The sequence below is a fragment of the Vicia villosa genome, unplaced genomic scaffold, assembly GCF_029867415.1.
Source record: "Vicia villosa cultivar HV-30 ecotype Madison, WI unplaced genomic scaffold, Vvil1.0 ctg.004827F_1_1, whole genome shotgun sequence".
Lineage (NCBI taxonomy): Eukaryota > Viridiplantae > Streptophyta > Magnoliopsida > Fabales > Fabaceae > Vicia > Vicia villosa.
In genome coordinates, this window is record NW_026706520.1 from 83,793 (window position 1) to 100,426 (window position 16,634).

At 36.1% G+C, this 16,634-nt stretch overlaps 1 protein-coding gene across 1 annotated transcript; it reads right to left on the minus strand.

Moving 5' to 3' along the window:
• Positions 1-10,148: 10,148 nt before the first annotated feature.
• On the minus strand, positions 10,149-13,518 carry LOC131642333 (uncharacterized). The gene is made up of 4 exons (XM_058912597.1): positions 13,418-13,518; positions 10,561-11,275; positions 10,263-10,452; positions 10,149-10,174 (listed from the first exon to the last, which is right to left on the minus strand). The coding sequence occupies exons 2-4, from the start codon at positions 11,266-11,268 to the stop codon at positions 10,149-10,151; spliced, it is 924 nt and encodes a 307-aa protein (XP_058768580.1). The 5' UTR covers positions 11,269-11,275; positions 13,418-13,518.
• Between the last annotated feature and the right edge of the window lie 3,116 nt (positions 13,519-16,634).

The window sequence follows — 16,634 nt, forward strand, 5'->3', positions numbered from 1 at the left end:
GAGTGTTATAAGTTATTTAATATAGTTCATAATTTGGTTATTAGTGTTTTGATTGGGAAATACGAGTTTGTTAATTGATTGTTATAACTTGGTTAATACAATTCGAAGTTTGGTTAATATATATTCTCACTTAAAAAGATAATCTTACGTGATTAAATAACTTTGGTTAATACTATGTATAAAATTGGCTAATACTCTTTATAAACTAGTTAATTAATTCTCAAACATAAAATATATTAAATAGTAAAGTAAAGTTGGTTAATAAAGTGTAAAAGTTGATTAATATATTTATAAATTAGTGTCGAATATGGTTAATATCATGTATTTTATTGGTTAATGAAGTAATGAAATTGATTAATAAATTATAAGAAAAATAGTTGATTAACAATATACATGTTAATTCAATTGTAAAGTTGATTAATGATATAATCATATATTTGTGTTATAAAATAAATTTTAAAAATAAAATTTAAAAAAATTATTTCTGTATAAATATAATTTTTTATTAAAAAGTACTGTTTACCATATAATACAGTTAACAGGATTTTGGCTAATATGCATAAGGATTTACTTATGCACCATGCATAAGCCTACATAAATCATTAAATCATGTTTTTAATCCATTGAGTATTGAGTATTGAGTAATAACAATTGATGTCTAGAATTTGATCCAAAAGTCCATAATAATCTATGCATGGTACATAGATTTTTATCTATGCACGGTAACTGTACCCAACAATGTGTACGTGTAGTAAAATGGTGTAAGAGATTGTGTCAACAGTTAATGAAAAACCAACCATTTAAGGTTTGGTAGATTGTTATATATCATTTTGAAGTGAAATAGGTCAATGCCACTTCTTATACGAATCAGATGTACTTAAGCAAATGTAATAAAAAGTCCATGTGCCAAATTAGATGCTTAATCTCCAAAAACATTGATTAGACTACAACATCAACTATTTTATCTCAAACTGTTTTGTAGGTTAGATCCTATTGTTCATCCTAGAAGTATATTTTTCAGAGGTATTTTTTATGATCATTTAAACAGTTAAAAAAACTTTTTGGAATTTTTTATTCTACAAATATAAACATTCAAAAACTTTAAAGAGCCCGTTTGATTAGAAGTAGATAGAGGAGAGGGGAAGGAAAAGAATATTTATAAAAATATGCGTTTGGTTCATTTTTTATAAGGGAGGGGAGGGGAGCAAAAACCCTCCTAAACTTATTTTTTATTCCCTCTAAATTAAAGGGATTTGGAGGGGAGGGAAGATTCAATAATCATAATTTTATTATTTTTCCTATTTTAACCTCAATTAATTTTTTTTTTAATTCCAAGATTATCCTTATTGAATTATTAAAGACTAGACTTTTTCTCTGTATTATTTCACGTTTATTTTTTTTTCTATTGTGCGGTTGCTATTTGTGTGTTGTTGCTCTTAAGTAAGTTTTTTCCTTTTTATTTTGTTAAATTCTCTTTTTGATATTAGTTTTTTTTTATAATAATAACATATTTATACTCATATCAGTTCTAATTTATAGCATAGTAATAAAGTTTTTTTATTATATTAATAATAATAATAACAATAAGAATATAAAAAATATGTAAATATAATATATTTATGTTATAAATAAAAATTTTAACTCTAATATTATTTATTAAATTTTTTAATATTCTAACATTATTTTATTTATTTTTAATTATAAAAATTACTTTATTGGGTTAGATGAATCATATGATTAGATAATGGTTTGATTTGTGTTGAAAATATAAAGTTCAACTATTATGTGTTGTTGTTTATGGTTATATTATGGTTTGTGAAGGAACGAGTTTTTATTTGATGAAATTTACTCAATACTATTGTTATTTAGAATTATTTTTACTAAGTACAAATAATAATATTTATAAGGATAAAAGGTAAATTGATTTTAAAATCCCTCCTCATCCTTGTGAACCAAACATACTTGTTGTTAAAAATTCCTCCACTCCCCTCCCTATTCTTCTCTGAATCAAATATATATTTTGTTAAATTCCATCCTCTCCCTTCCCCTCGATTAAATTCCCTCCTCTACCCTCCCCTCCGTTGAATCAAACGGACCCTAGTTTATTCAGGAAAATGAAACAATTTTCTCATCTACAACATGAATTTACAATTGAAAAATTTACTACAAAAGTGGAGTGTAAATAATATTTCCAAAATAAAAGTGATAGAAATGGCCAAAAAGCCAACTATTACACAAAATGTAACATTTGCCTACCTCTAGTGATGACAATCATATTGTCTTTGTAGGGTACAAAAGCTAGTTACTAGCCTAATCCCAAATAGTGTTCAATTTCATACTAACCATATAGTCACACTTTTCTACCCATTAATTGCTATCATGATCAAACCATATATAGAATGCTATCATGATCAAACCATATATGGAATGGAATGGTTGTCCCACCTCACTTGTTTGATAAGTCATATTTTTTTCGTAGTATACTCCAATAAATAGACAATATAGACTATTATATTTTAAATCATTGATTCAAATACTAAGTTATCAACAACCAATCTTGGGAAAAAAAGTCTTTTACAACCTTTTATCTCTTTTGCCAAATAGATAGATATTTGACTAATTCTTTTGAGCTTTAGTAATGAGTTAACTAAGGCATTAGTCGGATGGAAATTGACTTAAAGTCTCTGGTATATTGAAGTTCTCACACTTCTTCTATTCTCATTCTTTTATAACTTTGTGGTGAGAGTGGATCCTCTCCTTCAAAATTGTCTACTTTCCTCTCCTTCTATAAATTTCAGCCACTTGATTAATCCAACAACTCACCTTTAAGAGTAAAATAATATATAAATAATCCAAAAGAAAAGTTTTATTTGTCAAAATGTTGTACTGATACTAACACAAATGACAAGCAACATTAGGAGTCAGTTTGGACATGATTTTACAGTTTGTATGCTTTCAAAACAAACCCTGCTTCAATTAGGACTTTTTAGGGTTGTAACGTGGCCGGGTTCACGGTTTAAGAAAGAAAGGATGAAGGCTCAAGTTCTACTTAACCCACCCCTTCTTCGTGATGTTCTCCAATCCTACGTTCAGCTAGTTCGACACGAGTATTCATCTTCCAGGAAGGATTGTGATGGATGAGGATCCTTTATGACTTTGATGGAGGTGGCAGTCACCTTTTAGTGCTTTCGTTCATGGTCACAACAACTTATCCCTTGGAGGATTTTTCTTTTGCTTTGTCTTTTGCTTTCCCTAACTTTTGCCTGGACAAAAAGTTTCTTTTGATTTTTGGTTTTCGTTGTCCAGCGGGATATGCCCTAATTTTTGCCTAAGTCAATTGCTTTCGAGATTTTTTCTTTTTTGACTTAGCGGGATATTGTTTCTCTTTTTGATTCATAACTTTCTTTTCATTCTTTTTGTCTCGTTCGGGAACAAGTTGTATGACTTTGGTGATTGACTTGATGAAAAGGTTGTGACTGCCTTCTTCTCAGTGAATGAGAGACATCCATTGTGAATTGTGCTCTTCTGTTGTGAGATATGAGATATGATTGATCCTCTGATGGAATACCTGAAAGTTGAGCGCTCGGTCGTACTAACTGAAGACTACCCTTCCCCTGGTTAAGATTGAGGGTTTTATATTTTTTGATAAAGAAACTCCTACTCCTTAGGCTCAAAAAGGGGTGACGAGGGTTTCACTCCCTTATAACTTCGGTGTTTAGGAATTGAAATAATGCCTGTACATCGTCAGTAGGATCTTTGTTCCAAAAGCATACAGTTAGTAGTTCATGTATTTTTGATTTTCATCATTCTCCTTTTTTGATTGCTTTAGACAAATGAGTTGAATATCAATGAATATAATGACAAAAATGAAATGGTTTGAGAAAAACATGTATATTGCATTATTTTTATTTATTCAAACAGAATGAGTTTCTTACAATGAGAAGTACTTGATAACAACAAAAGTAATACAAGTGAGAATGCTTGAGAAATCTGAACAATGAGAATATTGGCCTTATTATGATGCAAATAAAATGTTCTCTGAAAAACACAAAGTCTTCAGGCTCCATTGGTGGAAGGTGCCCCATGAGGAGGCACGAGGTTCTTTGATAGTAGCTTGATCTTGTTTATAATCCCCCATGATTCTTTGTTTGTTGGCTCTTGTCAAATATCGATATCGAGGAATTGTCTTGTCTGATCTGATGGGGAGGAAGAAGGTAAGAGTCTTAGTAACCATGGATGCATATGCATGAATTCAAAATGTTAATGATGATGCAAGTTGTAACACCCCAATTCTACCCAAGAAATTTAAATAAAATCAGAGTATAAAATTCACAAAATAAGCAATTGAGGTATCACATATTCATTTTCAAAGACAAATCACTTCGTCGCATAAAGCGGATACATAGCATTCAGAAAAAAAATATGGGAGAACCGACAACATCGAATGATAGTCTTTAACACAAAACAACTTCCATAGAAGTGCAACGGAAACTCAACAATTAGTTCAAAGATTCATAACATCATAATTCAACAATTAACATGATTAAAGTGGCAATCTCCAAAAGACAACTCAAGTATTTGCCAAAACATAATAAATCAAAAGCAAGTAATTAACGCGTCCGTCCCCCCGAGTGCTACGTATCAGAGCGACAACGACTCAAGACCAACTCGGCTAACCTCCTCTCAATGCGAATCACCTGCACGTTACCAATACAAAGGCAACGGCGAAACAAAGAAAGGGTGAGATATCAATTCATATAATCGAGCGCATGATAAATTATATATTAGAAATTAGACATATTCGGTTAATCGCGTTCACAAGTATTAATATAGTCATTCTATCATTAAGTCACAAAGTCACATCTTCACATAATCTCATCATTTAATAAGTCATAAAAATACAAATCCCGACAAAGTCACAAACGTCACGCTATGAATCACATAGAAATATATGGGACATGACTCATGTATATGCATGTGGTACCAATCGGAGCTTCAGCTCCCGTCACCAATTGCCCAATTCAGAGGCACAAGGCATAAGCCTTCGTCACTAATTTGCCAATCCAGGCCGTCACAATAAATATGCAAATGCATGCGACTCGATGAACCGAACATCACACAACACCGTCATCATCATTTACTTCACAAAATATTCGTCACAAGGCACACACCCATATCACAATTATTACCGATTATTAAAGGTAATACACTTCACACATAATACAACAACTTCATATAACAACGGAACAATTCTGACAATTCATCAAATCAACGGACGATACCATTAGCAAAAGAATCACAAAGATATTCACAACAATCACATTCACGGTCAAATTCACAAGATACCGAAATTTACCGCTAAACCGAATAGTTAATCTAAGTTCAAGTTTATTCCAATTAAATAGGCTAAAAAAATATTTAATTCAACTATTAATTTAATCGACCGATTAATATCACAATTTCGACAAAAGAACACCACCACGTTAATGTACTAATTAAACTTAGCTATCACGTCAATTTCATCAAATTCCGGACAACTAAATATACCGCTTAATTCGGCTATTTCGATCAAACGGAACTGTTTTGCATTTTATTAGTCCTATAATTGCTACTGTTTCTAATTATATAACTCATTCCAATTCAGCACTTTATCCTAATATTTTTTTTTAAAAAGGTCTGTTTAATACAAGTGTAACCAACCATGTGTGACAGTAGAAATAGACATTAATCTCCATTTTTGAGACATGCTATAAAAGCTGCTACATGAACTTTCTTGTGCTTTGTATGGGTTTTAAAAATAATATGTACACATTTAACACCTCTTTGATGTGCACAATAAAATGCATAATAATTAACTTACTTATTTAAATATAGTGTTTGTGTTAATTGTCAAAACATGAAGAACAAAGTACTTAATTGCAGTTAGATATGCATACTTAATAATTAATCTAACTCTCTTGTAACTAATTTAGAGTTAGTTGTAAAATGTTACTTGTTAGAAACATGAAGAACAAAGTACATGCCGCATACTTGTTGTTGGACATCGTGGTTCCGCTGGCCGTCAATGGCCTAGCTGCTGAGCGGCAGCATTCATGTTTTTCATTCTAATTTCTAGAATCAACGAACAGCAACATCAACACCATTTTAACAAAGTAAATTTCCAGGGTCAGGGTCAACTAACAGCAACATGAATATTAACAATTTCATAATTTTCAGCACCATTTTAACACAGCAAATGCAATAACCTAAACCCCTAATCTCTAACATACAAAGTTTCATAAGCCCCATTATAGGAAGAGAACCCCACCCTTACCTTGTTTGGATTGAAGAAAACTCTACAACCCTAGCACTTGGATTGATATTTATGTAAGCTTGCTCTCCTCTTCAAGACCTAGCCTCCTCCAAATGCCTTCTATTTTTCTGGTTTTTCTCTCCACTCCTCTTCCTCTTACTAACACTAAAAACCTAATTTTATCATAATATTGGGCTTAGTAATTAACACCCCCTTCCCTATTCTTTACTTAATAAAAAAAATAGGCCCAATAAACTCATTAACTCAAAAAAAGAATTAAAATACTATTTCTAATAATATTCCACTTTTTATTCTATTAAAACAAAATCTGATTATTTAATATACCAACTTATTACTCAATAACTCATTTTTACGGTCTAATCTTAATTACTCGAAAAATTCCCAAAACGCTACATATTACCTCATTAATATTATTAATACTAAAAACATTAAAATTTCCGATTAAATGTCGATCCGCTATCCCGAACTAATACCGACTAAATTGCTTCAAAACGCGAAAATTCAATAAACATCACAAACGTCTAAATTAAGCGAATAAATAAATTTCCGGGCGTTACAACTCTCCCCCACTAGAATATTTTCGTCCTCGAAAATAGAAATTTACCTGATTGAAATAACTCAGGATAGGAGTCTCGCATCTTGCTCTCCAGCTCCCAGGTTAGGCTCTCACCAGCAGCTCCCAACCAGACAACTTTCACCAATGGAATCTCTTTGCCTCTTAGAACCTTCACTTCGCGATCCTCAATTCGCACAGGCATCGTCTCTACTGTGAGATTATCACGCACTTGCACATCGTCCATCTGGATCACATGAGACGGATCTGGAACATACTTCCGGAGTTGTGACACATGAAACACATCGTGCAAATTAGCGAGATTTGGCGGTAACGCCACACGATAAGCAACTTTTCCAACACGATCTGATATCTGATACGGACCGATAAAGCGAGGAGTGAGCTTCTTAGACTTCAGAGCTCGCCCAACACCAGTCACAGGTGTGACTCTCAAAAACACATGATCACCAGCTTGGAATTCCAAATCTTTTCTTCTTTTGTCATGGTAACTTTTCTGCCTACTCTGAGAAGCTTTCATCTTATCTCGAATAAGTTTCACTTTCTCCGTAGTCTCCCTAACCATCTCGGGTCCAAGTACCACACTCTCACCCGACTCGTGCCAACATAACGGAGTCCTACATCTCCGACCATACAACGCCTCAAAAGGTGCCATTCCAATACTAGAATGGTAACTGTTATTGTAAGTGAACTCAATCAACGGAAGATGAGTATCCCATGAACCTCCCTGCTCAAGAACACATGCTCTCAATAAATCCTCCAATGACTGAATAGTCCTCTCGGTCTGACCATCTGTCTGCGGATGATACGCCGTACTCAACCTTAACTTAGATCCCAACGCCTCTTGCAAACTTCTCCAGAAATCGGAGGTAAACCTCGGATCTCTATCAGACACAATACATAAAGGTACACCATGCAACTTCACAATCACCTTGACATATATCTCTGCTAACTTCGCAATTGGGAATGTGATGTTAATAGGTATAAAGTGTGCCGACTTTGTAAGCCTATCAACAATCACCCAAATCGAATCAAATCCTCTTAAGGTATTAGGTAATCCCGTCACAAAGTCCATCGAAATGCTATCCCATTTCCATTCCGGAACTTCTAACGGTTGCATCAATCCTGCAGGCTTCTGATGTTCGATCTTTGACTTCTGACAAGTCAAACAAGCATACACAAACTGTGCCACATCACGTTTCATACCAGGCCACCAAAACAAACCCTTCAAGTCTTGATACATCTTTGTAGCTCCTGGATGAATACTCAAATTGCTTCTATGACTCTCTTCAAGAATTGCCTTCTTAACATCTTCATCATCAGGAATGCAAATACGATCTCGGAATCTCAACACACCACGTGCATCTAACTTGAAATCACCATTCCCAAGTCGATCGGTTCCTACCATCAAATCCACCAACTTCACATCTAACTTCTGAGCCTCTCTGATATTGTCAAGAAAGTCATTGTTAATCTTCAACATTCCCAACATAACACTATGCGGTGTCACTTCGCATACCAAACTCAAGTCTCGGAACTGCTCAATCAACTCCAACTCTTTAACCATCATGGCTGACATATGCAAAGTCTTTCGGCTCAAAGCATCGGCCACTACATTTGCTTTTCCAGGATGATAGTTCAAACCGAAATCATAATCCTTCAACAATTCAAGCCACCTTCGCTGCCTCATATTCAACTCTTTTTGATCGAACAGGTACTTCAAACTCTTATGGTCGCTAAACACTTCAAATCTAGAACCATAAAGATAATGTCTCCAAATCTTTAACACAAAGACCACTGCAGCCAACTCAAGATCATGCGTAGGATAATTCTTTTCATGGGTCCTCAACTGCCTAGACGCATAAGCAACCACTTTACCGTTCTGCATAAGCACACCACCTAACCTCATCAAGCAAGCATCACAGTACACAACAAAAGGCTCTCCTGAATTAGGCAAAGTCAAAACTGGAGCCGACGTCAATCTCTTCTTCAACTCATTGAAACTCTCTTCACATTGAACATCCCACACGAACGCCTTTCCTTTGCAAGTCAATCTCGTCAACGGAAGTGCCAACTTAGAAAATCCTTCGATAAATCGCCTATAGTAACCGGCTAAACCCAAGAAGCTTCTAATCTCAGTAGCTGACTTCGGAGTCTCCCATTGTAACACAGCACCAACCTTAGAAGGATCCACGGCAATGCCACTACCAGAAATGACGTGACCAAGGAAACTAACTTCATGCAACCAGAATTCACACTTAGACAACTTGGCATACAGCTGTTTCTCTTTCAGAACTTGCAACACAATTCTCAGATGCTCTTCATGCTCTTCTTCAGATTTAGAGTAGATAAGAATATCATCAATGAATACCACCACAAACCGATCCAAGTAAGTATGAAAAATACGGTTCATGTACTCCATGAATACTCCCGGTGCATTAGTGACACCAAAGGGCATCACCGAATACTCGTAGTGTCCATACCGAGTCCTGAACGCGGTCTTCTGAATGTCATCTTCTTTTACTCTAATCTGGTGATATCCGGACCTCAAATCAATCTTAGAAAACACACTAGCAGCCACTAACTGATCCATCAAGTCATCGATTCTTGGAAGTGGATACTTGTTCTGTATCGTCACTTTATTCAACTGCCGATAATCAACACATAGTCTCATACTTCCATCTTTCTTCTTTACAAGTAATACGGGTGCTCCCCACGGCGATACACTTGGTCTTACAAACTTCTTCTCAAGCAATTCCTCTAATTGCTTCTTCAGTTCAGACAACTCTGATGCAGACATTCTGTATGGTGCCATAGAAACAGGTCTGGTACCAGGTACCAGGTCAATCGTAAACTCAACTTCTCTTTCTGGAGGTACATCAGGGATGTCATCAGGAAACACTTCAGAAAATTCTCTCACCACCTTTAACTCATCAATTCGAACTTGATTCTCAAAAGACAAGGATGCCATCAATGAGAACATTTGCGCTTCGTCTTGCATTAGTTGCTTCAATTGCTTACCAGTCAACAAACCAACTCCTTCTTCTTCAAGAGAAGAAAATCTCACCGTGTTGTTAAAACAATTGATATGAACGTAGTTGCGTTTCAACCAATTCATACCCAAAACCACATCCAAACCAACAAGCGGTAAACACACAAAGTCAACAACAAAGTCCCTATCAAAGATTGACAGAGGACAATTCAAACACATTAGAGAAGTAGTCACCGTTCCCTTAGCGGGGAGTTCGACAACCATTTCTCCATTCATAGCAGACAAGGGGAGACCCAATCTTTTTACACAATCAACAGCAATAAAACAATGAGTGGCACCGGTATCAATAATAGTAATTAAAGGAATGCTATTAATGAAACAAGTACCTCTAACAAGACCATCCTCACTAGATGTCTGAGTTCCTGACAAAGCGAACACTTTACCACCTACAGCTGTCTTCTTTGGCTTCTGACACTGGCTATCAATATGTCCCTCCGCACCACAGTTAAAGCAAACAACATCCTTATGCTTACAGGCAGATGACATATGTCCCGTCTTACCACAACGGTAACACCTCTTCACATCAGCAGTACAAACATCACTCTTATGACCAGGTCGACCACACTTGAAGCATACAACCCTAGCAGGAGCATCTCCCCCACTAGTCTTATGACCATGAGCAACTCTTTGCTTCCCTTTACTAGTATCATATCGTTTCTCACGGCTTTGTTGATTCTTGCCCCTCTTCTCATTAATAACACGATAATGAGCGTTGTTGTCCTCCTCATAAATCCGACAACTATCAACCAAATCAACAAAAATACGGATCTTCTGGTAACTGACAGCTTTCTTGATTTCAGGACGCAACCCATTCTCAAACTTGATACACTTGGAAAACTCACCATTCGGACCATCATAGTATTGGTAAAACTTAGCCAGCTCACCAAACTTAGCAGCATACTCCACAACAGACTTGTTCCCTTGTTTCAGCTCAAGGAATTCAATCTCCTTCTTACCACGGACATCCTCAGGAAAGTATTTCCTTAAGAACTCCATGCGAAACGCAATCCAAGTGATCTCCTCACCATGAGCCTCCAACCTCCTACGGGTCTCAAGCCACCAATCATCTGCTTCCTTAGCCAGCATATGAGTGCCATATCTAACCTTCTGTGCAGGAGTGCAATCCATAACACGGAAGATTCTCTCGATCTCCTTCAACCACTCAAGAGCACCATCAGGGTCATGCGTACCCTTGAACACAGGCGGATTCTCCCTTTGGAAAGTCGCCAAACTACGAGATCCAGCATTCTCGTCAGCATTCGGTTGGTTCTGCATAGCCTGAGCCATCGCTTCCAAAGCAGCAGCAATCGCAGCATCATTCCTCCCAGCCATAGCGTCACTACAACACAAAAACAATCAGCACAAACAACAATACATGACTGTTAGACAACAGTACGACTCGACACTTGGCCGGACAAGACCGACCTGCTCTGATACCACTAATGTAACACCCCAATTCTACCCAAGAAATTTAAATAAAATCAGAGTATAAAAATTCACAAAATAAGCAATTGAGGTATCACATATTCATTTTCAAAGACAAATCACTTCGTCGCATAAAGCGGATACATAGCATTCAGAAAAAAAATATGGGAGAACCGACAACATCGAATGATAGTCTTTAACACAAAACAACTTCCATAGAAGTGCAACGGAAACTCAACAATCAGTTCAAAGATTCATAACATCATAATTCAACAATTAACATGATTAAAGTGGCAATCTCCAAAAGACAACTCAAGTATTTGCCAAAACATAATAAATCAAAAGCAAGTAATTAACGCGTCCGTCCCCCCGAGTGCTACGTATCAGAGCGACAACGACTCAAGACCAACTCGGCTAACCTCCTCTCAATGCGAATCACCTGCACGTTACCAATACAAAGGCAACGGCGAAACAAAGAAAGGGTGAGATATCAATTCATATAATCGAGCGCATGATAAATTATATATTAGAAATTAGACATATTCGGTTAATCGCGTTCACAAGTATTAATATAGTCATTCTATCATTAAGTCACAAAGTCACATCTTCACATAATCTCATCATTTAATAAGTCATAAAAATACAAATCCCGACAAAGTCACAAACGTCACGCTATGAATCACATAGAAATATATGGGACATGACTCATGTATATGCATGTGGTACCAATCGGAGCTTCAGCTCCCGTCACCAATTGCCCAATTCAGAGGCACAAGGCATAAGCCTTCGTCACTAATTTGCCAATCCAGGCCGTCACAATAAATATGCAAATGCATGCGACTCGATGAACCGAACATCACACAACACCGTCATCATCATTTACTTCACAAAATATTCGTCACAAGGCACACACCCATATCACAATTATTACCGATTATTAAAGGTAATACACTTCACACATAATACAACAACTTCATATAACAACGGAACAATTCTGACAATTCATCAAATCAACGGACGATACCATTAGCAAAAGAATCACAAAGATATTCACAACAATCACATTCACGGTCAAATTCACAAGATACCGAAATTTACCGCTAAACCGAATAGTTAATCTAAGTTCAAGTTTATTCCAATTAAATAGGCTAAAAAAATATTTAATTCAACTATTAATTTAATCGACCGATTAATATCACAATTTCGACAAAAGAACACCACCACGTTAATGTACTAATTAAACTTAGCTATCACGTCAATTTCATCAAATTCCGGACAACTAAATATACCGCTTAATTCGGCTATTTCGATCAAACGGAACTGTTTTGCATTTTATTAGTCCTATAATTGCTACTGTTTCTAATTATATAACTCATTCCAATTCAGCACTTTATCCTAATATTTTTTTTTTAAAAAGGTCTGTTTAATACAAGTGTAACCAACCATGTGTGACAGTAGAAATAGACATTAATCTCCATTTTTGAGACATGCTATAAAAGCTGCTACATGAACTTTCTTGTGCTTTGTATGGGTTTTAAAAATAATATGTACACATTTAACACCTCTTTGATGTGCACAATAAAATGCATAATAATTAACTTACTTATTTAAATATAGTGTTTGTGTTAATTGTCAAAACATGAAGAACAAAGTACTTAATTGCAGTTAGATATGCATACTTAATAATTAATCTAACTCTCTTGTAACTAATTTAGAGTTAGTTGTAAAATGTTACTTGTTAGAAACATGAAGAACAAAGTACATGCCGCATACTTGTTGTTGGACATCGTGGTTCCGCTGGCCGTCAATGGCCTAGCTGCTGAGCGGCAGCATTCATGTTTTTCATTCTAATTTCTAGAATCAACGAACAGCAACATCAACACCATTTTAACAAAGTAAATTTCCAGGGTCAGGGTCAACTAACAGCAACATGAATATTAACAATTTCATAATTTTCAGCACCATTTTAACACAGCAAATGCAATAACCTAAACCCCTAATCTCTAACATACAAAGTTTCATAAGCCCCATTATAGGAAGAGAACCCCACCCTTACCTTGTTTGGATTGAAGAAAACTCTACAACCCTAGCACTTGGATTGATATTTATGTAAGCTTGCTCTCCTCTTCAAGACCTAGCCTCCTCCAAATGCCTTCTATTTTTCTGGTTTTTCTCTCCACTCCTCTTCCTCTTACTAACACTAAAAACCTAATTTTATCATAATATTGGGCTTAGTAATTAACACCCCCTTCCCTATTCTTTACTAAATAAAAAAAATAGGCCCAATAAACTCATTAACTCAAAAAAAGAATTAAAATACTATTTCTAATAATATTCCACTTTTTATTCTATTAAAACAAAATCTGATTATTTAATATACCAACTTATTACTCAATAACTCATTTTTACGGTCTAATCTTAATTACTCGAAAAATTCCCAAAACGCTACATATTACCTCATTAATATTATTAATACTAAAAACATTAAAATTTCCGATTAAATGTCGATCCGCTATCCCGAACTAATACCGACTAAATTGCTTCAAAACGCGAAAATTCAATAAACATCACAAACGTCTAAATTAAGCGAATAAATAAATTTCCGGGCGTTACACAAGTGCAGCAGGAATCAGGATCAAGGATCAAGGCCTTTTGTGATAATAACTTCTCATGGTCAATAAGATATGGTCGAATCCTCTAGATTCAGAGGTTCGACATTGCTTTCTTGATAAATAGGCGGTGCATAAGTCAAAGATGGTCGAACCCTCCAGATTCAGAGGTTCGATGTTGATTCTGATAGATAACTGATGTAGAACTTCTGTATAAGTCAAAGATGGTCAAATCCTCCAGATTCAGAGGTTCGACGTTGATTCAGGATAGATAACCTTTGCATAAGTCACATAAGGTCGAACCCTCCAGATTCAGAGGTTCGACGTTGATTATGATAGATAGTCTGAATGGGCATAGGGTGGGATGGAGGCATGTTTTCCTGAAAAACAAAATTTCCCAACCCCTCTCACAGGTAGGATCTAGTACAAGGTAGGTCAAAAGGTCTCCAGCGTTAACAGTTCTCCTGAGACATCATCATTGTTGCAAATACATGCCAACAATGGTATCCCATTTGAACCTCAACTGGTCGTGGGTCTCATGTTCGCAATCAAAAGAACCTGACATTCTGTTGGCGTCATGACTATCCATTCTGTCCTAGGTAGCCTAAGTATCACTCTGGCCTGGGTATTGGGCCTTTTTGTTAGAACAAGATTTGTTCTGATCAATTATCTTAGTTTTGATGATAACAATAATATGAATTTTGCTTAAGATAATATGGTACTCTAATCCAATGCAATTTCCCTTTCAGGAAATATATAAAGAGTACGCATAATTCAGCGCTCAGAAGCTTTGTCTCAAAGGGTTCAGCATGCAACATCAGAACATGGTCTGGCAAGACATCAGAAGATGGTCGAAGCAGAATCAGAACATGGGTCTATGGAAGCATCAGAAGAACATGAGATCAGAAGCACTGAAGCTCAGAAGATGGTATCACGCTCAGAAGCACTTCAAGGTCAGAAGATCAGAAGATGCTATGCACCAAGCTGTTTGACTCTGATGATATTCAAACGTTGTATTCACAAACATCAGATCAGAAGAAAGTACAAGTGGCAAGCTACGCTGACTGACAAAAGGAACGTTAAAAGCTATTAAAGGCTACGTCAGTAGACACAGCGTGAACAAGGCTCGAGGTAGTTGACAAAAGCGTATAACATTAAATGCGATGCTATACGGAACACGCAAAGCATTAAATGCATTCAACGGTCATCTTCTCCAACGCCTATAAATATGAAGTTCTGATGAGAAGCAAGGTTAACGAATTCTACATCTATTCTGTGAATATCAACTTGCTGAAACGCTGTTCAAATCAAAACTCAGAATCTTCATCTTCATCAAAGCTCACTACATTGCTTTTGTAATATATTAGTGAGATTAAGCTTAAACGATTAAGAGAAATATCACAGTTGTGATTATCGCTTTCAAGAAGCATTTGTAATACTCTTAGATTGATTACATTAAGTTGTAAGGAACTAGAGTGATCGTGTGGATCAGAATACTCTAGGAAGTCTTAGGAGTGAACTAAGCAGATTGTAACTAGAGTGATCGTGTTGATCAGTAGACTCTAGAAAAGTCTTAGAGGGTATCTAAGCAGTTGTTCCTGGAGTGATCAGTGTGTGATCAGAAGACTCTGGAAGACTTAGTTGCTGACTAAGTGGAAAACCATTGTAATCCGTGCGATTAGTGGATTAAATCCTCAGTTGAGGTAAATCATCTCTGCGGGGGTGGACTGGAGTAGTTTAGTTAACAACGAACCAGGATAAAAATAACTGTGCAATTTATTTTTATCTGTCAAGTTTTTAAAGCTACACTTATTCAAACCCCCCCCTTTCTAAGTGTTTTTCTATCCTTCAATTGGCATCAGAGCGCCGGTTCTAAGGTGCAAGCACTTAACCGTGTTTAGAAAAGATTCAGGAAGAGAAAAACGCTTCAGTAAAAGATGGTTGATGAAAGTGAAAAGTCTACACCTACACCTGCATCTACATCTGGCTCGGCTGAGCAATACAACGGTAACAATGGTTATACTAGACCGCCGGTATTTGATGGTGAAAACTTTGAATACTGGAAAGATAAACTGGAAAGTTACTTTCTGGGTCTAGATGGTGATCTATGGGATCTTCTGATGGATGGTTACAAACATCCAGTAAATGCCAGAGGCGTAAAGCTGACAAGGCAAGAAATGGATGATGATCAGAAAAAGCTTTTCAGGAATCATCATAAATGCAGAACTGTTTTGCTGAATGCTATCTCTCATGCTGAGTATGAGAAGATATCTAACAGGGAAACGGCCTATGACATATATGAGTCCTTGAAAATGACTCATGAAGGAAATGCTCAAGTCAAGGAGACTAAAGCTCTAGCTTTAATCCAGAAGTATGAAGCCTTCAAGATGGAGGATGATGAAGACATTGAAAAGATGTTTTCAAGATTTCAAACTCTTACTGCTGGATTGAGAGTTCTTGACAAGGGATACACCAAGGCTGATCACGTAAAGAAGATCATCAGAAGCTTACCCAGAAGATGGGGTCCTATGGTGACTGCATTCAAGATTGCAAAGAATCTGAATGAAGTTTCTCTGGAAGAGCTTATCAGTGCCTTGAGGAGTCATGAAATAGAGCTGGACGCAAATGAGCCTCAAAAGAAAGGTAAGTCTATTGCATTAAAAT

What these genes read in the sequence shown, in the direction of transcription:
- LOC131642333 (XM_058912597.1), bottom strand. Translation starts at nt 11,268, where the DNA reads ATGGCTGGGAGGAATGATGCTGCGATTGCTGCTGCTTTGGAAGCGATG. An exon ending in CTAGTAAAGGGAAGCAAAGA is followed by an intron (nt 10,453 to 10,560) that starts GTTGCTCATGGT and finishes GCTGATGTGAAG; the next exon opens with AGGTGTTACCGTTGTGGTAA. An exon ending in TGAGGATGGTCTTGTTAGAG is followed by an intron (nt 10,175 to 10,262) that starts GTACTTGTTTCA and finishes TTGTGTAAAAAG; the next exon opens with ATTGGGTCTCCCCTTGTCTG.